At 37.2% G+C, this 27268-nt stretch overlaps 1 protein-coding gene across 1 annotated transcript in view; it reads right to left on the reverse strand.

Annotated features, from left to right (window-relative positions):
- The window catches only part of ATRNL1 (attractin like 1), a gene marked incomplete at both ends in the record, with an annotated part of 535835 nt that overhangs the window by 435839 nt on the left and 72728 nt on the right, over positions 1-27268 (reverse strand). Inside the window, 3 exons of the mRNA XM_082486299.1 lie at positions 8147-8301; positions 13193-13376; positions 20721-20976. Coding sequence (XP_082342425.1) covers positions 8147-8301; positions 13193-13376; positions 20721-20976 — 595 coding nt within the window. The remainder of the gene's footprint in view (positions 1-8146; positions 8302-13192; positions 13377-20720; positions 20977-27268) is intronic.

The raw sequence follows: 27268 nt of genomic DNA on the forward strand, positions 1-27268 counted from the left end.
CAAGGCCAAGGGCCGGGTCCTGCACTTGGGTCACAGCAACCCCATGCAGCACTACAGGCTTGGGGAAGAGTGGCTGGAAAGCTGCCCGGCCAAAAAGGACCTGGGGGTGTTGGTCAACAGACCGCTGAATATGAGTCAGCAGTGTGCCCAGGTGGCCAAGGCGGCCAGTGGCATCCTGGCCTGTATCAGGAATAGCGTGGTGAGCAGGACCAGGGAAGTGATTGTCCCCCTGTGCTCTGCACTGCTGAGGCCCCACCTCAAATACTGTGTTGTTTTGGGCCCCTCACTACAAGAAAGATATTGAGGTGTTGGACCGTGTCCAGAGAAGGGCAACAAAGCTGATGAGGGGTCTGGAGCACAAGTCTTACGAGGAGCAGCTGAGGGAACTGGGGTTGTTTAGCCTGGAGAAAACAAGGCTGAGGGGGGACCTTATTGCTATCTACAGCTACCTGAAAGGAGGTTGTAGAGAGGTAAGGGTCAGTCTCTTCTTGCTAGTAACAAGCACTGGGACAAGAGGAAATGGCCTTAAGTTACACCAGGGGAGTTTTAGAATGGGTATTAGGAAAAAGTTCTTCACTGAAAGGGTTGTCAAGCATTGGAACAGGCTGCCCAGGGAAGTGGTGGAGTCGCCATCCCTGGAGGTATTTAAAAGACAGGTAGACATGGTGCCGAGGGACATGGTTTAGTGGTGGTTTTGGCAGTGTTAGGTTGATGGTTGGACTTGATGATCTTAAAGGTCCCTTCCAACCTAAAAAAGTCTACGATTCTATGATTCTATCAGTAAAACATTCGAACATATTTAAATATTTTAAAGCAGATCTAAGTTCAGATTTATCAAAATGTGAATGAAGGAAACCCTGTTAGTCCTGCAAGCCTTTTTGTGAGTGGCTTTTGCTCTTCAGACATACAATTGAACATACCATTAAAAACATGTTTAGGAGTGGAGGGCAGTATGAATTTTGCACTTACCATTCACATCTGATTTTGAACAATGTACTACTTAAACATTTAGTAGACCTGGAGCAGAAGCAAGTTAACACAGCTCCATTAAATTCATGTCTGAGTTAAGTTAAAAAAGCAGTTTCAAAAACTATACAAGTTGAGCATCCAACTATCTCCAGTTGGAATTTTCATTTATGAAATTCTAAGAGAACCACACATCTACAAGCTTTTTTTAAAGGTCATTACTCTCCCTTTTCTTCATCTGATTTATTAAATGTACTGTGGACATCTCAATTATTTTCAACAACTAAAAAAAAAAAAACTATGAGACCGACCCTGAAAATCTTGACAACTCATTCCCAAATCTACAAAATTTTGTAAAGAATATATGGGAACATCAAGGAAGCGAAATATTCCCTTTGCAGCAAACACTATAGAAACTCAGATGAAAAACTGTAAGCATTGAACAGAAGAGCAGTTTATTTACAGCTCATCATTTTCCTCCCCTACTCTGCAAGGCCCAAGACTGCACTCAAGACTGAAATGAAGACTTAACATCAGGCGCACTAAGAACTTGCAGGTAGAACTCTCTTGGAGTGATACTCTCACTGTTCCCTTTAAAGAATGGAAAGGGTTCATATTTCCAAAATATGATAAAAGGAAAGAGACTTATTTTATATAGTTTAATAGTAATTAGAGTAATGATCCAAGATATAGCAGGTTCATTTCCTACCAAATGGGATTTAAACCTACAGCTTTCATTTCTGAGGAAAATGCCCTGACCGTTCAAGCTAGGCAACTCTTCACTACTACAAGTTAGTGCTGTTCAGTGGAACAGAAAAAAAAAAATTGTTAGAAATAGACAGCAAAAGTTGTTAGGAAAGTCTCTAAAGAAGGGGTGACTGGTGTTCCATGCTTTACTTCTAGGATCACATTTGTATTTCTGCACTAGCAGGCTGGTTTAGTGACAACTTCTTGGAGCTATGCTTTAAGAAAAGGTATACAAAACTACCTGCTTTATGTTTACTTTATCAAAACATTTCTCAATTTTAAAGTATTTAAATAGATTTGAAATGCCAATGCATTGATTCTGCTCAGTCACGCTCTCTGTAAGCCCTGCAGTGTGGCCTTACGCACTACGTAGAATCCAATGTCAGCTTTCGCTTGTATGTTCTCTTCATGTATTTCCAATAACCACTCAGTTTTACTCTGGTAAAAGAAGAAATGTTGGTTCACAAAATATGGACACACATCATATTTCTGTCTGGTTCTCTTTTTTGTGAGACAAACACCATAAACAACTAAAACTATGGAAGTTAGGTATGAACCAAAAACATATTTTCCAATTCATTCCACACTGCATAAATATTTTTCTTTATTCAGATAATAAAAATCTCCTTCCTCTCAGGAAAACAGAGGTAAATACGTTTGAAACATATAGATCTAACTAGATCGATAAACTCTAGATCTAACATCTACAAGAGTCTATATATGTAACAGTGACTCCCTAACCAACATTAAAAAAACCCAACAACCTTAAGCTTTACTATTAAATGGAGCAATTAGTGTATTATATTATTATGATTTTGCTGTTCTAATAGTACAGTGATACAGAGGTCATTGCTACTATAGACTCCACCAGAACTACGTTTATGACGTAAGTGCTCAGGAACGCATAAAACAATCTATCACAGCCAATGCTTTACATTTCCTTTGTGATAGCACACTGATAATCCATTTGTAACTCCAGAAGGAGGGAGAACTGTAAAAATAGATGGGTTTGCACAGGTGGGGGAGTGGGGGGTGGGGGGGAGAATCTTAAAAGACATCTAAATTTACTTGTTTTGTTGCCGGCAAAGACAACTTATTTTACAAGCAAACAATTTATGAATAAACATTTTATTACAATATACAACCAATACGTTTGATTACAAGTGAAACTGAAGTTAATTTCATGATATAATCTTGAAAATTTTTTCCAAACAGGAAAAAGTTTTTAAGCTTTGTTTGAAACTTAATATTTCATGTGCAATTTTGTCTTTCATAAGCAATTGAATCTGCATATTTAATCCATAATAATAAATTGAAATCCAGACAGTAACAAGACTTACAAAAGAAACATTCCAGAGTACGTTATTATCTTAAACGTACGAGTTATTGCACTTCTCCCACACATACAGACAGTGCTGAAATACAACTACCACTAGGAGAGAGCATGGAATCAGCTGCCATGTTCCAATTATTCCAGTTTTTTACTTTCATAGAGGTTCCCTGTCAGTCATTCTCTATACATCTCTAGGATAACCAGATACATTAGCAGTTGGCATACATCAAACAAAGGACAGAGACTGAACACTTCATGCACTGAAACTACAGGAACCGCCTTAGGCATACAGAACTGTATTTACTAACCTTACCATATGGCCAGGAACTAAAGTAAATACCCTTAGTTTTAGAGAAAGCTTTTTTTCTTTTTTTTTTTTTTTTTTTTTTTTTTTTTTAATACTAGTCTCAGTAGTCAGAATCTCTGTTTTCAATTCTGATTCTGTGTGTCCAAATAATCTATTTTTATCGGCAAATTTTGCATCTGAATACACATAAAATCTAATCTGAACTACTTTCCTAAGATCTGATTGGAATAGAAATGCAAGAGTTTTAAGCACAAGGGGGGCTCCCATATCACAGTTCTAAAATTAAAAAAAAAAAAAAAAAAAAAAAGAGAAGGGGGTCTTATTAATCCCAAACTAATAAATAGTTCAATCCTTAGTTCTATCCTAAAGTTTTAGAGTACAGCCTTGAAATTTTTTATCTGCAGTTCAGTGGAAAATAAGTTCTTCAACATGCACACGTACGCAATTGTGTATATACATACATATAAATATGTATTTAATACGTATACCTATATAAATACATAGTGTGGTGGTTGGGTTTTTTTTGTTTTGCATTAGTACTTTAACAGGTTCCCCAGGGTGAAAATTGAGCTCTCCTTCAGAAATTAAAACACTCATGGACACGGCCTTCCAACTACTAATCTACACATTTAGAGACAGAGAATCTTTCCAGTAATGTTAATCTCATACAAATTATAAATGAAATTTATACAACACATTTATCAGCACTGTAACTTTAATTATAGGGCAGCATAAGTAAGAAAAACACACGATGTGCTTTTTAAACCTTCATACCAGATACAAAGCCCAAGGACAAAAGTGAAGAAAGCAAGCTGTAATGCTGCACCCCTCTTTTCTTCCCAAGCCTACAGCAGAGAACAGAGTACAATAGGATTCTTGCTCCAAATCTGGTTACCAGACATAATCTTGTTCCAAAAAGCTGGTTGTTGGTATAGCCCAGATTTCTAAAGCTCATTTTGTGCAGCAGACTTCTCATCATACGTTTACTACCATTTAAGTAAATACACCAAACTATATTAAATTACGAAAATTAGGGCATCATAATTGTTTTTATAACATCTCCAGACCTCTGAGTCTTCGGCTTTAACAAAAATATTCAGATGCAGCAAGCATTTTAAATGACTGAACTGAGCTCTTGATTCATAACACTTACATTTGACTGTCCAAAACTTATGCATGTAGACTAAGTTCAGTATCTAGAGAGGAATGACTGATTCCCGAAAAGAAGAAAAAAAAGCAATTCTGTCCTAAGTTTGCTATATTAATTGCTCTCTGGAGACTCTTATCTCCCTCCATTGACTAGAGGAAGAGTCTGGATTACCAGGTTGTATTAAAAAACAGCCTTTTAGACAGCTAAACTTAACTGAGATGAATCCTCCCAAATAGTTATTTCACATTAATATGAAAAACAGTAAGCGTTTTCATGGATAATAAAAAGCTGAAGCAATCTATCCATAAAACTACATCACATATAATAAGAGATATAATCAAAAGTACTCTATAGCCCAACTGGAACATAAATAGTATAGGCTCTATCTCCAAGATTCAGCTGGTTTCCAGACAGCACCCATTTTTTACGAGGCAGAGCATAACACTCCATCACTTGCAAGGTATCTAGGAAACGTGATCCTGATAGCATCACATGTTTTTTCTTCCAAGCAGTGTTCAAAAACTCATGATATAGAGTAAATAAAATTCTGAAATAGACCCATTTTATAATTAAAATAAGTAAAATAAATATTTAATGTTTTCTGAAAAAGTATGTCTTTATCTAATGTGTGCTGTGAGATCGTGGTTTTAATTTGGTGAAATGAGTAATACAGAAGATTAAGTCTGAATCAAATCAATCTTCATAGATTAAAACTTTTTTTAAAGAGTAATTACTACACCAATTTCTTTTGTCCTTCATCAGTTTGATAACACATGAAGAACATGACTTGCAAGAAAATATGAATACCATATTAAATATTGTCATGAACTAGAGAAAACAAAATATTTTCCCACCTTAAAAAAAAAAAAAAAAAACAACAGCCTACAGCATTTTCATGAAGGGGGATAAAATACTCCTGGTCTAAGTCAGAAAGTTACACTTATTCAGATCCTGGGACTCATACTATTATTTCTCAAGTGCACATTCTACAAATAAGTGTAGACCAATAAGTAATATTATCCCCTAAAATGAGGAGGGAGCTCTATTTCATTAAAAATTAAAACCAGATGTAAACTGAAGGGTGAAAAAAAATCAATAGCTCACACCACCAGATGCCTACAAGAACCTACAGAATATGTAATACAGGTATACAGCAAAAAAAAAAAAAAAAAAATCAACTGTTCTGAAAAGGCGTTACTCACACGCTCAGTGAAACTGGCAGGAAATAACACGTATATGTTCCTGGTACTTAATTTATTGACTATTTTCCTATGACAGCAAATGCAGAATGGTTGATATCAATACACAAAGCCGTAAAGAGCCATCAACAAGTCCTATAAAAAGGATCACGTCTCTCACCCTCTTCTACCACTGTATTCAGATGATAAATGCTTGCCAAAAACAAATCCTTCCAGGCGCTATCCACAAGCTATTCTCAACAGGGTCATCCACGAGTCCGTTTCCCAGAGTGCTCTGACACATTTCCCAATTTTTAGTTCCCAGGACAAGTGGCTGTGCTTTTTGGCCCACATGTGACTTGTGTGTTTATATTTGCAGCCTATGCATAAAATATGGACGTGAACATTAGGGAAGGGAAAAACTATTTATGGTAAGAACAATAGTGGCAGTAAACAAGACAGGAAACACATTATGGACTCATTAAATTCCCTTAGATTTACAGCCCTCAGAATACTATAGGGAGGCTTTTCCATAACTGCACAGCTCTAACGTTTGGAATCATTCTACAGACTGAAAGCTTACAGCTATCTAGTCTGGTCTTGAGACTGTCTTTTACCTTAAACACTTTTCCTCCAAAGCGTATTCTTATCACATATTTATAAACAACGATCTTTTCAGCTCTCAGCCTCTCTCTTGTGAAATTAAATACACCACATCCTTTTATTATCTTCTAAAGTCTCCTCATGCTTCAGGCAGCCTTAACACCAGTCACCACGCAGAGCCCTGTTCCAGTTTGGTTTCTTAAATGTGTGTTGCCAAAATTCTACAAAAAATATCCAGGGCCTTGAGAATGGCATCGGTGTTTTCATTAGGACGGCACAGGCCACTTCCACAGCCGCACGCCGCTCCCGACTCAGACGCACAAGCCACTGTCATTTCCAGCAATGCGCCTTCAGTTTGTAGGTGGAAGTTCTTATCATTTCCCGAGCGTATGATTTGCACCCTGTTCCATCAAACATTATCTCATGGTAACTGTCATTTCCGGTCATCTCCTTCTCCCTGAATGACAGTCCAGCCTCCTCCCAACCGGTTGTCAAAGTTTTGTGGGGTGTTCGCGTTACTATTCACTTCTACTTTTGAACTCGGGTACCTGGGAATGCATTCTGTATTTTGACTTTTGTACTGCATACTAGCAGGCTCTGGTGCTTCACAAGTAAACATTTTTTTTTTAGCACAGTCCTCCTAAGACTGTCTTCTGTCCCGTGAAACTAAGCACAAATAGCTTAGCTCTTTTCATTGCACTGTCGTCCATGGAAACACAGTTTATCCTTAACATAATGACGCCAAAGTATTCTATAGCCTATTATTTCCGTGATTCATTTAATGTAGCTACCCCACTAGTCCATATAGGTGAGTATCCCCAAGAATTTTGCTCCCACTCAGCGAGACTGCTCATGCGAGACTGGGGGTGGGGTATTGCTCCATGTGAAACAGACATACACCGAGGCAGTAACCCTGATCAGGGAACGTATCCCAGTCTCAGAGGCAGGAATCTCTCAATTAATACTCTCATGTGAAATGCATAGGAAGAGGCAGGAGGTGGGGAGGGCAACTTGTCAGAGGAAGACATGCAGGAAAATCCGCGCATCTCAGCTATCAGCCCCAACCTGCATCTGTTCAGCTACAACCAGCTATCTACCACAACCGGTCACCCAAGAGGCTGTTTCTCTACCCTCTGCTTCTTGCGGTGTGGACTTCCTATGTTTCCAAATTGCTCTTCAGCTCGTGGCAGCTCCACCTTTCTCAGTTCCCTGAGCATCACTACCTGACTGCCCCCGCGTCGCCATTCAGACTGCTGCCTGCCTTGGCCTCCCCGCTCCCCAATTTTCAATTCAGCCCCATTGTGGTGCTTTGATTTAAGCACTGAGCAATGCATTTTCCAAACTGCCACCAATCCCAAACCTTTTTAGGAACCTCTCAAGTGTTACTTGTGGGGAAAAGTTTTGGTTTCCATTTGAGGGGGGTAAAAGGGTGTGTGTGTGAGTGTGGTTGTTTGGATTTATTTATTTTTCCTTAAATTCCAGCATCATATTTTATTAGTACCGCGTAGATATTTAGTATGAAAAAATAAATCAACACTTGGAGTTAATAACCCCTAGTGTGACTGTTCAAGACACTTCCATAACACGAAAATACAGCAACTCTTGCAATTCATTTAGCAACATAGCTGCTATTCATATTAGAAGACGGTATCAAGCACATTTCTTAAAAAAATTATCAATTTAGTTACTATGCTTTGTCCCACAAAGAAAACAATACAAAAGCTTAGTTTTAATTTTACAATATAATCTATAGATAAACCTGAAGGTGTTTGGGATCAAGACTTTAAAGGATCACATTAGCTGGACTTGAGAAAGTAACACAGTGATATCTAAAACTCAAATGAGAAAAATACAATACATACCTATATCATATGCAAGAAAGTCAGCAGAAAAACACTTTGCACCATTACTCAGGGAAGTATCATTGTGAGTGTTGCCACCAAAAATGAGCATAGCTCCATTGATTAAGACAGCTGAATGAAGATACCTTGCAAAACCACTTTCTTTCAAAATTGTCCTACAAAACACAAGAATAAATTAATACATACTAGCGCATGAAAAACTACATATACACATCAAGAATATTTATAGTTAAAAAAACAAAGTACAAGGAAAACACTACACTAAAGCGATTAGTAAATATGATGAAATGTATTCTGATTGTTAAGGTTACGAATTCTCTCCAACAAATTCCAACAAATATATTTAGCATTCATTTTAATTAAAAAGCAGCATAATACTTTAAAATCTAGTTTGTTAAATTACAATCGGAGGTAAATTACATCATGTTTACATTCTTCAGAAGTGAATAATGATATGGTTCATTTTACTCAAAACTGAAAACCCATTCATATTATTAATTCCTATTCTTATACTTTCTTAGCCATGTTGGCGTTTTTGCTGAAGAAATGCAATAAAGAAGTCTTTACAAGGCTAAAAGAATCTTTACACCATCCTAAGTATAGGGCATTTTTTTTATTAATTGAACACTCAGACCTGAAAAAGAAATGGTAGAAGCCATTTTAGTTATGATAAAAAACATTTGCACTGCTTCATAAATATATTCGGGCTGGCAGATTCAAACATACAGAATATCAGTACCAAAAAAAAAAAAAGTCCACACACATTGAGTCTCATTGGGTCTCTGATCTCTCTTCATTCATTTTAGCCTGTGTCTGTGCAGCCTGCTTTGTGCCAGAGCAATAACATGGGCCCAACAGTAGCCAAGGGCTATCAATACTACGATTTCAAAGTGGTAGGTGTGGGGCTAGTAGAGAGAACAGAATACAAACTTGATTCAATCACAGCAAATAAATCTTAGCAAGGGAGACAGTAACCATTTGTGGGGTTTGCCAGCTTGAATTAGTTAAGTAGACTAGCTATAGACATGTTTGTGAAGAGCTGATAAGACCACCAGTACAGAATATTATTTGCATTCCCCTAATAACCTTTTAATTGTCTCAGTAATCTAACAGTTTAAGTCTACTCTCACTTTCACTCGTGTTACTGCAAGCTGCTCACACTTAGAATGAAACTGTTTTGTTTCCTGTATCGAGCATAGTGATGACAATCTTTCCTTCTGATTGACTGATACTCTCTATCTTGAATCACACTGATAACTTTTGTTCAATATTTTTACTTCATCGTAGCTTTTGTGGGAGGGGGTTTAAAGTATGTCTCATTGTTTTGACATAATGATGTAAATTAATCAATAAACTGAAGATTTTTTTATTAATAAGAGATCAATCACAGAATCATAGGATACCAGGTCAGAAGGCACCTCACAGATCATCTGGTCCAAGCTTTCTTGGCAAAAGCGCAGTCTGTACAAGGTGGCCCAGCACACTGCCCAGCTGAATCTTAAGAGTGTCCAATGATGGGGAATCCACTACTTCGCTGGGGAAATTTTTCCAATGGCTGATTGTTCTCATTGTCAAAAAGTTTCCTCTTGTGTCCAATTGGAACCTCCCCAGGAATAACTCGTACCCGTTACCCCTTGTATTTTCCATGTGATTCCTTGTAAACAGCGGAGTCTTTATCTTCTTTGTAGCCACTCTTTAAATACTGAAACATGGTGATAAGAGCTGCCCTAAGCCGCCTTCTCTCAAGGTAGAACAAACCCAGTTCTCTCAGCCTTTCCTCATGTTGCAGGCTTCCCAGTCCTTTGATCGTCTTTGTGGCCCTTCTCTGGACCCTCTCCAGCCTGTCCACGTCTTCTTTGCATAGCAGGGACTGAAACTGACCACAGTATTCCAGGTGTGGCCTGACAAGCGCTTAGTAGAACGCAGTAATGACTTCTTTAACTCTGCTGTTGATGCCCTTGTTGATGCAACCAAGCACCCTGTCCTTGAACTTCGCAAGGTTCTTGTTAGCCCACTCTTCCACCCTATCCAGGTCTTCCTGCAGGGTGGCTCTCCCTTCCAAATTGTCCGCTTCCCCACTCAGTTTGGTGTCATCAAACTTCAGACTTTCATCCCATCATCCAGATCACTTATGAAGATATTAAACAGCCCTGGGCCCAATATCGATCCCTGGGGGACCCCACCTGTCACAGGTTGCCAGTTTTGAAAAGGAGCTATTTACCACCACCCTCTGGGTGCAGCCCGTCAGCCAGTTCCCCACGCACCGCACAGACCACTTGTCTAAACTATTTGTTTAAACAAGCTGAGCGGAAAGTGTTAAACCTAAGTTCTCATACTGTCATTTAAATAGATTCCCCCTATCCATAGAAAGTAACGAACAAAGGAAATACCAAAGACTAGATGAAAGTAAATGATTTTTTTTATTGCTTCAAAATGCAATAAAATAATTTCTTCAAGTCACCACCAATGTGCTTCTACTTTTAATCCTTTTTTTGTTCTGTTAAGTGACTTGCATTTTTGATTGTGTATTTCTGCTTAATATACTTTGAAAATAGAGTACCATGTAAGTGTGGTTTTCTAACCAAGAATTAGCTTGATACAGAATGCTTATGGTATCCACCCAGAAAAACATGATATTTGGTTTCAATTCATCAGTTAACAACATATAAAATTAGGAAGGAAATAGAACACAACATTGGTTTTAACAGTTATTTTTAACTAGTAATGGAAAAATACTGCTGCTATGAGTTGAAGGAACGATAATATACTAAGAACATGTTGTCCTTATCCATTCAGATGACAGATTTCTTTCTCTCTTTGGCTTGACCAGTTTTCCACAGCTCCTACCTCCTAACTTACATTAATTGCTATACACTAGGCTCTGTCTTGATTATCCTGCCTTGCAGTTGTCTACAAATAGTTGTCTTGATCACTAAACACCTAAGGAGCCGTACACGGTTCTGGAGAACATTAAGGGCTCTCTCCTTTCCACGCTGGATATAACAGCAGTCCCTGCAGATTTTCTGTGGGCTAGTCACTTTTCTACTTGTCACCCCACTGCATTGCCCCAACCCATTGCACAGGGGTGTTTTTTGTCTAATTTTTGCATATTGCGTGCTGAGTTTCATCCCTCCTGGTAACAGAACTTTTCCTCAAGATTCAACAGAATCTTGGAAGTGCAACACAGGACAAGTTTGTTAATTTGGCCATGATTTTCACAATTCATTAGCATCATTGATGGGAGCAATCTCCAGAACTCTCCAACACATATCAACCCCATGCAAATTATGTGAGAGTCTCAGCACACTTTATACTGAATTCATTATTTATGCACATATACGTGTATCCACAAACATTAGTCCATGTTAACTATACCAATGCCAAGTGATGCAGCAGGATGATATTGTAATGGTAACAGAAATACCCCAGGGCCAGCAGGTGCGTCCACTGTTTGAGACCATTATCTAAGCCCAGCACCACATTGCCCCCCAGTTGCCAACCGCAGCAGCATGCGGGTAATGCAAAGCAATGCAGGTATCGCACACACCGTAATTCTCCATAATATATTAGAAATAATGCCCACGCTACGAATTAAGATATCACCCCCTCACATTCCAAGAAACACAAAGCTCATGCCTAATCGATATGAAGAAATGAAACCCCACATGCCACTGAATAAAACAAGAGGTCAGCTTTGTATACCAAGTCTTAGTGAAGTATATGAACTTCAGTGAGACCAGACAGAGAAACAGAGAGAGTGAGCGAGTGCAAGAGAAACACAGAGACAGCGCGGACAGGCAAATACAAGTGTGAAAAAAGCTGTGGCATGAGAAAGCCATCATGGTTCCACCTCTTCCTCATACCACACCTAGCCTGTGGTACATTCAGGCTCTTTGCCTTACTGAGTGCTTTGAGAACCGATTATAAGATGTCACAGATACGTAGTAATAAAATGTTTGTTGACTGTAAGTGTCATTACCCCGTTCTGTCAGCCAGTTGTCAGTCCCACAGTACAACTGACTTCCAGGGTAATACTCATGAAAGAAATAAAAGAGCTAAGTTCTCTAGAAGCTGCAGAGAATGCCACATTAGTATAGAGTAGATAGAAGGATTCATTATTAGTTTTTATATGAAGGATGAATAAAAATATTCCAATAATTATTATTCTGTTGTTGAACAGACCCTCAAGGGATACAATATCACTTTGTTCCAAGAATAGAGTATAATAAGAGAGCATTAAAATTCCTGGAATTTTAAAAAACATTAAAAGGGACAGAAAATCCTTGTAATAATATTTCCAAGTGCCATGAGTTAGTGGCATTCAAAATCAAGATCCTCACTGAAATCAAACCCATGTTTCCAACATCTGAGAACAAGTCTTGTGTGCTTAAAGTTAAGTCATTAGTGCTCAACAAAAATATTAAATTGCAAGAATAAAATGTTCTGAGAAATAGTTCTTGATCTCAAATCATCTCTAAGGTAAGAAAAACAATTCAGGTCACTTTCTATACATAACGTATAAGCAGCATTCATAAGTTACAAAAAACTTGAGGGACAAGGAACTGATAAAAATAGAAACACCAAGAACTTTAATAACTAAGGATCCCTATGCAATACCAGGAATTTTCTTGCTTATTTCTGATAGTTTTGTGAAAAATAACCTTCCACAGCTCTTAGATTTTTCATCTTATTTATCTAACAGGTACTTGAATGTGCATCAGCAGTATATTCATACCATGTGGGAACAATACACGTGTATTATTTCTGCGTAGTGGTTGTGTCTGGATAGGAGAACCTTCTCTTAATCTGTAAACATGTGCAAAGCTTCCTCTCTACCATTCCTTCAGCGTGTAGCTCCATTAATCCAGTGGCTAAAGTCTAATCCCTCACCACAATTCTTCCATTTTGTTGCAGATAATATACTGTTCTGCAACATGCAAAGGATACAGCAGTGCCTACACAACTTTACTAGAACCTTACTCTATGTTTATGTTTTCTTTTTCAGTAACAAATAGCTTAGTTTCCTACATTATAAATACCACTTACCATGTCCGAGTATTAACTTCGTATCTGTAAAGGTCATCCACCAATCCATATTTATTGCCAGGTAGCGCTTTGTATCCACCATGGACATAAACAGATTTTGTCAGTTCATCATAGACACTAGTGTGGCCATATCCACCTTGCACGATTGCTCCTTTTGTCTCTGGTACAAGCCAAGAATTAGATCCTGGAACAGATGCACAAGAGACGGGTTTAAGGCTTACTGTTGCTAAAACACAATACTAAGAGTTTTAAGTATACAAAATCATTTTCGGTATAATTCTAAATACAGCAATAACTAGGGACTTGTTTTAAGTAGTAATTTTATACCAATGTATCAGAATACCTGCAGTTGGACAATGTTGTTAGACTATTATCTGCTGTTCTTGATTAAATGAAAAATACATCATTGTTACAGATGCCAGGCAGTATCTCATACTCACCCATGTGCGAGTTCAGCACAACCACAAAAACAAACAAACAAAAAAAACCACCCAAACCTTTTGAAAAATATGAAATTAAGAGTTACGATTAATTCTCTCTCAATCTTAACTTTGTCCCGCCGGAAATGGCTGATGAGAATTCAGTGCTGCAGCTACTTCAGCTGCATTAGGAACACCTGTACTCAGTCATGGGGAAACTGGAGAAGCCTGGCAGAAACTGAACTGCTGTGAGCTGTGAGAAGCATGTAACATAAGGTAAAGTACACATGGATACAGATAGGCTCTTTGCTAGTAAATTGTAAAATTATTGAGCTAAAATAAGTTTCTAACTACTTTTTCTTAGTTATTTAACTGCAAATATACCTATTCGGTGGCTGAAAACTCACAAAAGGATAATTTGAGAGCAGCTCATTGAACGGGCACTTAAATCCGCATTTTATATCACATCATTAATAACTGCAAAAAGAGACCCCAAATAAAACCATTCACAATATCTGTTATGACTGAATAATAAAACACAACTGGAAACTGTTTTACCACAGCAATGAAAGAGGTAGAGAGGTTAAGTGACTTCTCGTTGCCTGTGGCCTTGAAATGTCCATTTTTTCCCCTCCATCTTCCCAGCTGATGACATAAGCCACAAAAAGAGCACGCCAGGAGGTCAGTATTTCCTGCAGAAGCCAGCCTATTCAAAAGGGCCTATGCAGCCAGTTCTATGCATGTGAAATGGAAGAAATAATTCACTTATAGCCTCTTGAAGATTATGTCAGAAGAATAGAAAGCCTGGACAAGGACTACCAAAATGAAGCAGTCTCCTAATTCTTAACCCAAATGGGCTGCCATCATAAAGTTATTTATCCAAGGACAGCACACAACACCATACACCTTGCTTCATCTGAAAGTTAAAGTTCCATTTCAATTTTTATCTGATATTATGTAGGTGGTTTAAGATTACCTCTTTTTCCTTCAGATTCTTGTCTTCAGAGAAAAGACTCATGACTTTCAGTTATTACTGTTGCTATTCTACTTTTATTAAATGGTTTTCAGGCACTGCCTCTATAAGCAAGTTACATTTTTTTCCAGAATGAGTGCTTACAGCAAGCTATAGATTAAACTGGAAGTCTTGTGCTGATTTTTTGTGTGTACAAATGCTGATATTTGTGTAATATACTATTTATATCTGACACGGTGTATTTACATTATTTATATGTAGTTTAATGCAATTAGTATTTTATTCCAATCTCCATGCTGGATATTATCAAGCTTTTAAGAACTGCAACTCTGAACACAAACATCAAATTCGTACAAATACTGTATTTTACGTACACATTACCTTGCCAACAAAGAGATTTAGATGATACAATTTATGTAAGAGGGTTGGTGAGGAGTCAACCTGCAGATACACCCTTCCGTCACCAACACCATCCTCATTTTTTCATTTAAATAGTGATTAGTCCTAAAGATGTGCACATATAGTTTTTAGGGAAAAATGACTGTTTCTCCACATAAATTTACACAGTGGTGTTGATCATATGCACGTTTTGCATTTATGTCTGACTGCTTTATGTAGCATTTAGAACACTGTCATGGTAAAACTGCATACTGCATAGCTTTGCATGACCTGTGCACAAATATGAATAGCTGTTCCTTCTTCTGTAACAAAAATCATGTGCCATGGATAAGTACCTAAATTTGAGAAAAGAGGTCCAGTGACATCTTTCTGAAACAAAACACAAAAGCAGTATTACAGTTTCTCCTTCTATTTCCCATTCTAAAATTTAGTTGAGCTGCCTGATTATTGAATACTGAGATGTATATATTCAGTTTTGATCGCTTTCACACTTCTTCAGCATCTTGAATACTGCATCATTCAGACAGAAATATATTTCTGTCTGAATTTAAAGACATTACTATGCATATGATCCGCTTTTTTTGTTTTAAAAACAATTCATTGATTCATCTATCTTTTTTAAATAGAAATCCAATTTTATTGAAGGTATTTACATAACTCTTCTCATACTCAATGAGATCCCACTCTTTCTGTCATTAGATCAGATTCAGTACTCGATTGACCAAATCAGTCACACGAAACTCTGCACCCTCAACAGCTTAAAAAGCCAAATATAGAAAGAGCTCTATGAATAAACAAACCAGAAATAAGGAAATAGGATTCTTTTTTTAATTTCCAGATTTCAATCTGTAAGTCTAACAGGCAGTGTAAAAATAAGATCAAATGAATTTTGAAAAAATGACCAAAAAAGAAAATCGTTCCAATCAGTCCAGGGGCTTCTTTTCATTTGTAATTTGACATTTTTCATTAACATCTGGGGAATGTTCCAGAGAATTCTACCACAAAGTTTCTCTTGAAATGCTTAGGCAAGTCACTATGACAACTTCGGGTAATTAAATCTGTCAGATACTAAACAACTGGACACAGTTACAGGCTGCAGTATTCTGGTCACCTTTGTCCACCAGAACCCCAGGCTTCATGTCCAGCTTTACCACAACTGTTCCCAGGAGACTGATCAAGTGAAAGAAAAAAAAAGAAAAAAGAAAAAAGAAAAAAGGCATCTACAAAAACATGTAAACAGAAGAGGTAATTATAGGTGAGAGAGAAGCTGAACTCATTAATTTAATGCACTGAAGCTAGGAGTACGACACCATTCCAAAATTCTGACAGAAACAGCAAGTGAAATTGCAGGCCCAGTAGGAAGCATTTTAAACAAAGCTGGTTGGATATTTACCAAAGGATAGCAACCATAGTGCTGACATTAAAGACCAGAGGGAGGAGACACAAGATCCGGACAATTACAGACCTTAATCCCACCTCAGTAGTACGCAAAAGTTTAGAATGAAGGATTAAGGTTAGCTAGCCAGGCACTGGTGAAATCTCACCTAAAATATCCCAAAGGCTTTTCTAATCATCCATGTTCACGAGAGGTGAACTCCTTTTGGAAAAGGTACAGAGATGAACTATTAGAATGAGAGCGGAATAGATGAGGTTGCCTTAATTAGTCTTGCAAAAGGGATGATTGGTATCTATAAATCAAAGAGAATTCCAGGAAGGGAGACGAGCTGCTTACATTAAACAACGTATAACCCAGAAAACATATAAATGCAGATAAACAGGCCTTTGATAAAGGCAGGCTATGAATTAGAAGACGCCCAGTCACTAAAACTATAACCAGTTTTCCAATGACACTGTGACCAAAACCCAAACTATTTAAGATTAATCCTCATGTATTTTTGAAAGGAATTATAAAATATGGTGTTTATATTTAAAAAGCCCTGATTTTGAGGGCAAAGGTGATAAATTCCAGCCTTTTGCTCACAAGAAGTTAACCACATCTGAAGATCTAACACCATTCCATCAAAGAATGCAAAGCAATTGAAATAAGAGGCAAAGCCTTATTCTTTTTTTTTCCCCAATTCATTTCTTTGTATGAAAATGATTACGATGTCCAAATCAAGAAAAACTCTAAATTTGAACAATAATCATTTTATCATTCAAAATAAAATAATTAAAATAGCATTTTGAGTTAAAGTTCTTTCTAAAACAATGTTTGATTTTTTTAAAAAAAATATGCAGTAATAAATCCACTAAAAAAAATCCAAGGAAAGGTAGCTCCATTGGCCTGATCCATCCTTACCACACACAATACAACATTCAAACAGATGAGATAAAAAGAGCAACAGGTCCAAGAAGCACCTCAGTGTGCCATCTTCATTTCATTGCAGTGACAAATTTTAAATTTTTCGAACAGCCATAAAGTTTATGCTAACAAAAATGAGGAAAGACATGCTACATCATAAAGCCATTTCTTTTAATGCTATTTCAAAGAAAAATATTTAATCAAAAACAACCTATAACCTACTTCTAAAGTCATGAAAAAATTCAGCCTAAAATAGTGATATGCTGCTAATCCAAACATTTCTCTGTCTTCTAAAAAAATAAAATAAAATCACAGAAGGCTTATTCAGAAGTTTCCTAATATACAAGGAGCTTTTATAAAACTCAGCTAAAACAAAAGACTATTATTATTTTCACCTTGAGACTCACATTGACATTCTTAGAAGGTTTATGAGGTACTGCTAACCTAAAGGGAAATAAATTTCCCTGGGGAGTAACCCAGAAAAGCTTTATGGTTCAAGTTAGTAAAATCATTCACATAATTCCCATACCAAGATTTATCGGTTCCTCAAAAGTCATAAGTCTAGGTATAGCAAGAAAGGACAACAGGAAGCTCTCTTGTTCCTGCAACAACCACCATACTTCTGGAGTAGAAATGAATTCCCGGTGCTTCTGCATGGTGAAAGTCTGCCTGCAAACCACGTCTGATTTTTCCAGAATTCGACTTTAATAGAAATTACTTCCTTGACTAATCAGACAGTGTCAGAGAAATTTTCAGACCATGCACACGTTTGATTCCCATTTTGTTAATATGAACTACACAGCTATGTGAAGAGCTAGGAAATCCACAAATAATTAAAGCTTCTTCAGATGTTCCTTGACCCAGACCCCATGGAAATCAGGGTCACAGTAAGTCAAGAAGGCTTTAGCACCAGAATTCCACGTATCAAGTTCAAAGTTCATTAATACAACCGGATCACTAGAGGTTTCAGTTCCCATGAACCAAAGGGTAAGTTGCCTCTTTATGTGTCTCTTTCTTTCAGTAAGCATATGGTAAATGCTTGAAAAAAGGAGCTTTCATTAGGACTAAAAACCATGGCTGATAACATTTAAAAAGAATAAAGCAATACAATTGGAAATGTTAAGGCAATGTACGTTTTAAAAGCAAGCAGAGAGAGAAAATTGGACTCTAATTTTTCTTTCCATAATGTCAAAAGCCCTTTCTTATTACAAATTTTCTTTCCTATTCAGGTGTGTTCACAGCAATACTGCTGTCACTTCCTGTGTCTTTTAAGTTTGGGTTCTGAGCTGCTGAAGTCCCAAAAAAACTAGCCAGTCTTACTTCAAACCACCATCTGGAATTTTATGGTTAAAAATGATCCTACAGCTGCAAAACTGTAGATAAATGCTACAGCTGACACAGAATTCAGGAAAATTTACCACAAAATTCACCTAACTTAGAGGGGAGGGGAAAGAGGGAGACGCAATGAGGTAAAATGAAACACGAGAATTATCCACAGCAGAAATGGTTCCGTTACAGCATAGAGACCATGTTCTGCAAAGCACTACATGCGCCAATAATCCTTCATCACATAAGTAAACTCACTGAAATCACTGGGTTTCCACAGTAATATCCTATATCATTACAAGTTGACTTTATATTTGATGCAAGTGAAGCATATTTCCTCTAACAAACTAAATTTCTCACTGGTATGTGATGAAATTATCATCTCAGAAAGAAGGCCTAAAAGCTTGAGAATAATTCAGACCCCTAATAACTGCCAGAGAAATAAGTGCTTTCTCCTACTTAAAGCTTATTGCCATGGTATGAAAGGTTTGGAGGTTTTTTCTTTGTTTGCTTGTTTTATACATGCTTAGTTATAGCCCGTTTTATTAATCCACCACAAACATAGCTTTAACATTAAAAAAAAAAAAATTACAATAAGAACAAGCTGTACATTTCAACCATAAGACCAGCAATAAAATCCATCAGACACAAAATTTTACAGTACAAAGTGAATCATGTACCCCTCTTCATAATTAAACTAACCACAATAATAGGTGAGAATAATATTGGTGCTTCTACTCCAGACTAAATAAGCAGCGTGTGAAGAAGCAAATAGTTCAAAGTTCCAACAGACATTACAGTGAATGAGCATTCATAGAACAACATATTTTTGTCTACAAGAAAAAAAAATTTCTCTCTGGTAGGTTAAAAAAAAGCACTAAGTTTTTCAAAAAACTGGCCTTTAATACATAAAAAAATCCTACAATATTGTTGTGAAACATCATTCTAAGACCAGAGTTTTATAGTAGTTTTATGCATTTCAACCGAATTTTTCGGTGTGGATAAAGCACATCATGGTGCTCTTCCTCTTATTCCCATTCTCTTTTACACTTTTTCAACATTGCTAATAAAATTTCAACACTACCATCAGAGATAATGCCAGGAAGCATAAGAACCCTCTGAGTTTTGAAGGGATTTCCCCAGCCCATAAGTCTGCTTAAACAGTGTTTATGTACACACCCTGCAAAAAAGTTAATGGAACAATCAAAAAAAAAAAAATTATGCATTAAAATATAAATATTACTTTGAAATTGTGTATTATGCATTCTGTGATTGCTTAAATAACTGAGGGACTCAGATCAATTCTATAGAAAACAAGGAATCAAAAATGTAAGAGATTATAATTTGAATTAGTGGGCATATAAATATTCCTTAAAAAAAAAATTATCAGAAGGTGTAGATTTTCATGTTTATTCTATTGAAATAATATCTTAAATGTACCATGTATACGATAAAAAAATTCTCTTGCTTTATTTCATTCTAGGATTTAAAATCACCCCTAGCAAAATCTTGCAGTTCTCAAGGGGAATCCCAGCCAGACATGGCAGGTTATTTACAAAAATTAGTGTTTGTTTTCTCTTATTTCCTCTAGTAGCAACATGTATACACTTTACAATGATAAACTAAGTTATTACAGTTCAAAAATCAGACTGGAAGTATCACAGCAACATCAAAGAACCTTCAAAATAACTAAATTATTTTAGTAAGCACTCTTCATTGCATTCTGTTTTGCCCTTCCTTTTTTTGCTTTTTCACTCTATCTACTCTGTGGTAAAACCAGTAAATCTGTGGTAAAAAAGTAAGTTTAATCACAACAATAACCGCTGCATGGAATTTCTGGTTTCAACCTTTACCCCCTTTAGAGCACCACAGCTTTGTACGCAGTAACACATAGCCAAAGTCATCATACTCCAAATATATATGAAATGCTACTGCTTAACAAGAAACCCGATCCACATAATTTGAAGGAAGAAAGATGAGGCTTTCTTCATTTTGCAAAATAGATATTTTTTCTTTCTGAAAACAGGAGTGTTCTTCACTTTAAAAAAAAAAAAAAAATCAGGAATTTTTTTATCAGTACATGATAAAAATTATTTGAAAGTGACTTACTGATGTAGTATTCTTGTACAATGCTTGTGTATCCATATATGGCAGAATATCCAAAAATTATAATCATAACCACATCTCTGCTGTCCAGCTCCACTATGTGTGCTGAATGACCTTCCACAGCGTATTGTTGGCCATGTACAAGTACCGCAGGAGTCCTGGTACTCCATGTTTGACTGCGTATGTTGAAAATCCACAGCTCATCAGTAACATTGCCATTATTTGTTTCGATTTTGCCTCCATACATATAGATGTCTTCCTGTAAAAATTGGAAGGGAGAAAAGAAAACAAATAATGGATTACAGAAAGATAACATCTGAACTGCATACTTCTCTGCTGTGTAATATTTCATAACTGAACAATCTGATTTAAATCTTCACATTTAATCTTACATTAACGAGCTCAACATCAAACACTAATCCCAGACAATGACATTTAAACTAAACCAACAATGATGATAAGGAGACTATTTCTCTGAAAAATAAACCCAGCCATGAAAATTACACCAAAATGAATCTCAACCGGATTACTTCAAGCAGAAAAACTTTAATTACATGGCTCTTCTAATTCATACTGCAGCATTCGATTAAAAAAAGAACCTAAACAGAAAGGATATTATATTGTTTTCTTAAGGAAGAGTTCACAGAATTAAAATGTGATTTTCCACACACTCAGTCTACAGGGATTTCATTCAGCACGTGCACAGGACAGCACATTCTCTCTTAACAGCAAAGTAACTTAAGTTCTGAGAAAATTCACAGTCATCAGAGCCCAAAAAAAAGGGAGAATGTGTGTATAGCATCCTCTTGGACACATTTGCTAAAATCCAATCCCATAGGGGAGTACTTTGAGTTCTTTTAAAGGGATGCAAAACAGATTTTCCAGACTTCATGAACCACATACCTCAAACAGCAATGCCATCTGTTTTGGTAAGTAATGAATGATTTACTTAAATATTGACTGAAAGCAAATCCTCCTAAATCTCAGACTTCATGTAGAGTTGCAAACCAAGGCATACAAAGTCACAGGACAAATTCCAGCTTGTTGGCTTCACAGACTGGCTCAAGGGCAGCTCCAGCATGACCTGGACAGGCTGGAGAGCTGGGCAGAGAAGAACCTAATGAGGTTCAACAAAACCAAGTGCAAGGTCCTGCACCTGGGGAGGAAGAATGCTAGGTACCAGTACAGGTTAGGGGCGGACCTGCTGGGAAGTAGCTAGGAGGAGAAGGATCTGGGGGTCGTGGTAGACAGTAAATTATCCATGGCCCAGCAATGTGCCCTTGTTGCCAAAAAGGCCAATGGAATCCTGGGCTGCATAGGGAAGAGTGTGGCCAGTAGGTTGAGGGAGGTCATTCTCCCCCTCTACTCTGCACTGGTGAGGCCACAACTGGAATACTGTGTCCAGTTTGGGGCTCCCCAGTTCAAGAGGGACAGGGAACTGCTGGAGCGAGTCCAGCGAAGGGCAACTCAGATGATTAAGGGCTTGGAGCATCTTCCTTATGAGGAAAGGCTGAGAGAGCTGGGACTCTTTAGCCTGGAGAAGAGAAGGCTGAGGGGAGACCTTATTATGGCGTACAAGTATCTCAAGGGTGGGTTGAAGGAGGATGGAGCCAGGCTCTTTTCAATGGTTCCCAGTGACAGGACAAGGGGTAATGGGCACAAGTTAGAACACAGGAAGTTCTGTTCAAATACACGGAAACAGTTCTTTACGGTTCAGGTGACAGAGCACTGGCACAGGCTGCCCAGGGAGGTTGCGGAGTCCCCTTCCCTGGAGATTTTCAAGACCCGCCTGGATGCAGTCCTGAGTAATGTGCTCTGGGCAATCCTGCTTTGGCAGGAGAGTTGGGCTAGATGTTCTCTAGAGGTCCCTTCCAACTTTGAAAATTCCGTGATTCCGTGACAGTTTATCCTGGGTAGAAAAAACTGCCTCTGGTTCTAAGAATGATGCTTAGTCTTTGCTAGGACATACCAGAACCACATACACTCTGCATCCCATCTGAATGGCCTTTGTACAGTAGGCAGTTGTCTTCTGCATACTGTAATGTAGTATTCCAGGGTTTACCCTAAATTCAATCTTACCTGGTTAAAAAAAAAAAAAAAAAAAAAAAGGAAGCTGCAGGCTTAGTACATCAAAACTTTGGCATGGAACACTGAGCCTCAGAAAAAGATACTTTAAGATAAAGAAAATACCGAACATAAGAAGTTTGGATCAACGATGCAGAAATTTCAGACTTATTGTACAAGGAGCTGATGGGATCTAAATAGAAATGTAAACCGCATGCTATTATCATCATATGCATCAAGAAAGATGAACTCAAACTGGCAGGCACGTAAAATATAGACTATCAGTAAAATGACATTCTATTTAGTCCGGCAAAACAAAGGCTTCAGAGAGTTATAATGCTGTTTATATACCTACAGTTGACGGTAAACAACAGAGTCCAGGACCATATGAAAAACTGCCTCATTACTCAGAGATTAGCCAGTACATGACTGACCAAACTGACCTGTCTTCGAGAATACACTTGAAATTTCTGCAAGATTTTCAACTATATTTTTCATGTGAAGCAGGTAAACAGTTCTTGATTTGGAATTGCAATCACTCCTGTTACCAATTAGTTTGGACTGGCGGAGTTTGAACAAAAGATATTAACATCTTTGAGTAGCAATTTGTAGTAGGATTATATATATACACATACATATACCTATCTTAACCCTTTCTCTTCATATGGGACAAAACATTTCAAAGAGCTTGGTGAAGACCCACAAAAGCTGTAAGGAGGCTGTGCATTGATCCAAAGGAATGGCTTGAACAAACTATTCTCAAAAGAACCCTATATGGATCATTCATCACAGTGACACATAGATCTTAAAAGGCAAATCAGAATCACTGACATAGTGGACTATTTATTTATTTTTAAATGCAGATAACAGACTACAGAGAAAGAGGGAGCTAATTAGGTTGCAGGTGCTGTATAACAGTATTTGAAAAAAAAAAAAAAAAAGATTTCTGACACTGAGAGAAGACACTGTGCTCTGGGCAATCCTGCTTTAGCAGGGGAGTTGGACTAGATGATCTCTAGAGGTCCCTTCCAACTCTGAAAATTCTGTGATTCTGTGAAGACACTACACAAAAAAAAGATGACCTAAAAAGTTGCATGAACTTTGAAATGATTACTCCAACAGCTGACAGTAAGAAAGTCCTCACACTTCTGCTTAAATGATTCAAAGTTCAGATAAAAGAACACTTCTGTGAGGAGCAATCTTTATAACTGACACGGCAGATCCTGTACACAAGACTATTCACAGAGAAAAAGACAAGAAGGTCATGACAACTGCTTTATCAACCACAAAAACAGATTTAACTAAGCTTCACTCAGGGCTATTCCTGAGATTAAGCAGCTCCTAGTGCTGCTGAAAAACACTTTAGAAGTTAGTGACGATAAGCTGACCATGGAGAAAGAAAGGCTCACAGACCAAAGGCAGTGGAAGAAATACAGAATGAAAAAATGTTACATGCATATTTATACAGGACAAAACCAACATACTAGGCACATACAGGTGAACGTGTATCTGGAAAGCCAAATCAGGAAGAGATTGTATTAAGATTCAAGTGCAAACAGTCCTGAGCAACCTAAAGATTGTGAAAGAAGGAATCACCTTATAAAGTTACACTACCTTTATAACTTACTTAAACTAAATATACATCAAGGTATATGCTAAAGGTGAGGCTGACAGATACAATACACAAAATATAGAGTTTCAAGAGTGCTAAAACTGCTGACCTTTAAATACATAAAGTACACTAGATTTTTTTTTATAATAAGATAGCATACCACAAGAGGAATGAGATGAAAACCAACAACAGAAAGTATAAAACTGAGAGTCCTTGTGAAATTAGTGACAAAGGTGTCAAGAACCTAGCCCAGACGGAAGATGTTAACTTTTTTAACTCCTCAGCCTGGAGGAGGAACAAGACCAAGAGGCAGACTGTCCAAGGAACAGATAACAAAACAACAGGCAGATAAGCACCAAGAAGATACAACACACATATTTTAAAGTTTTGATACCACGTGTCAAAAGCAATGCTTTTAATCACAGTGGCAGATAGTGACGGTGAGCATTTACTCAATAAATTAACCTTGGTCATTTTAGATATATTACTTAACATTAATAAAATTAGCTAAGAAGTTAGAAAAACCTTTAAAGATCTTGTGTTGTTTCAATGAAAAATTTATATAAATATTACCATATGCAAATTGAAGTATATAAAACTACACTGTAAATTAAATTTGTAATTCGGAGTTCCTGCTCAACAGGGAATTCCAGGAAAAATGAGATATTTCTTGCTGTAAACCAAACAGGTAGGCAGCTCACTCATTCATGGCATCCCCACCTACTGATCACATCAGCTGGTTTCTTGGCAACTGTTCAGCTGCAAGCCAACAAAACAGCCTGTATAGCTCCTGTTAGTTTCAACAGGACCAAAACTTTCCAATAGATGTATCCATTTTATCAAATCAGCTTTTTTCCCCCCAATAAAATTATTTCAGTAGAAGTTTTTGATGAACCATAATGATAAAGGAAGATGACAAAAGGTATATGATCTGTAAACAGTTGACTGTGCATATTGGGCAGAGAGGATGACAGCAGAAGGCAGGAATCATAAGACCAAAGCCAGGATTTGAAGAAAACAGTTAAATCACATCACAAGAGAAGAAAAAAAAAAAAAAAATCATTTATTTGATATAGTATTTTTCTTACAGAGTAATGATTGACACACACATTTCAACTAGCCAAAATAGAAACAAGAGAACAACTCAAATACAGGAGAAAAACTGAACTGTCACAATTTGGAAAGCCTGCTGGAAGAATTAAGACAATTTAAGGCAGTAAAATTCCTCTTAATTTCTTCACCTTATTGATATCACCATCATCTTTGGAGAATGTGTTTTTTTAAATAACCAAATAATTCAAATGAAATTAAATGCCTGTTGGGAGAGGGTAAAAAAAAGAGGGAGCCAGACTCTTCTCAGTGTTATACAGTGAACAGACCAGAGGTAATAGGCACAGATTGGATCACGGGAAGTCCAATTTAAATGTAAGAAAAAAACGTTTCCTTTTACAGTAAGGACGGTCAAAGACTGGAACAGGTTTCTCGGAGACATTGTGGAACTGAATATTCTTGGAGATATTCAAAACCTGACTGGATGATGTCTGGAGCAACCTGCTATAGTTGACCTTGCTATGAGCAGAGAGGTTGGTCAAGATGATCTCCAGAGGCCCCTTCCAACCTCAGCTATTCTTTGTGATTCCGTAAAAACAAATTTTTAATACAGGCATTTTAATGATCATGAACAATATCGAAATTGTAAAAGTAAAAATACTTTTCATTAAAAAAAAAGAACACCACAACTTTGAAAAGTCACTTGCTTTGTTTGACTAAACAAACGACAGGAAAAACTTGGATTTCCGGCAAACAAACGGCAACTGGCTTAGTAGCCTGAACTTTATAATTTGAGGGAAAAATTCTTTTAGAAGTCCAAAAGAGAAGAAAGTCTTTCAATGTGCATTTATCCTTAGAGTTACAGTAATGAAGAAAGCCAGGATCTACATGAAAGCACTAATTTCTGTAAATTAATAAAGGCTCCAAATCTAAAAATAAATCCTCTTTTAAGTGAGTAATCATAAGTTAATATGGCGAATTGTGCATTCAAAGTTTCATAAAAGCTGAAGTAATCCACAGGGTTTCCACAAAATAGGTAAACAAAACCTTATCTTTAACAGAGGTAAAAAGATCAAAAATTGCAAAAGTGACCGCTGATCCAGTATGCTTTACTTCAGCTGCCCCATTTTGCTGACTTCCAAGGCTGTGTACTTGGTAAATCCTGAAAAGACATGCTCCAACAGCATGACCCAGCTTCTGCATAGTAGTTTTAACAAGACATCAAATTGGAGCATTTTACAGTGAGAAAAAACTGAAATAGAGCGAGAAAGTTACTCAACAAGATCACCGAAAGAGCAAGTAAGAGCACCCGCTTGGCTGTGAAGTCAACAGACTATACAGCAGACCAGAGTAACTCTTCTACACACTTCCCGTTGAATCCTGAACAAACAGCCGGCCAAAATTGTTAGTTCCTTTGACCTTGGAGAGGCTCTCTTCCCTGTATCATATCTCAGTGTTAATACTGATTTTGTATTTCATATAAATGCAACGATTCAAGACTTTTCTAAAACTTTACATATTTTTGTTCTTTAGACTTTGCAATTTTTCTCTTTTCCTGAAAGAACAATACTTATCAGCTGCTCTGACTGTACCTGGGAGCGCTACACTGTTATGCAAATCCTGCCTGCATTCCAAAAGAATCTTATCTGGAAGTTACCACCAAAAAAGTGTAAAGGAAATGCAATAAGGAGGCAATTCATAGTCTATTTCTAATAAAGTGGAAGTAAATGAATCATGTTAAAATAACCACATAATTTTCATTTTGTATTTCGTAACTGTATCGTGGCTACACAGAAAAGTTTCTCTCTAAGTTTTCTGCCTTAAT

Source organism: Vanellus vanellus (assembly GCF_965231255.1).
Source record: "Vanellus vanellus genome assembly, chromosome: 7".
NCBI lineage: Eukaryota > Metazoa > Chordata > Aves > Charadriiformes > Charadriidae > Vanellus > Vanellus vanellus.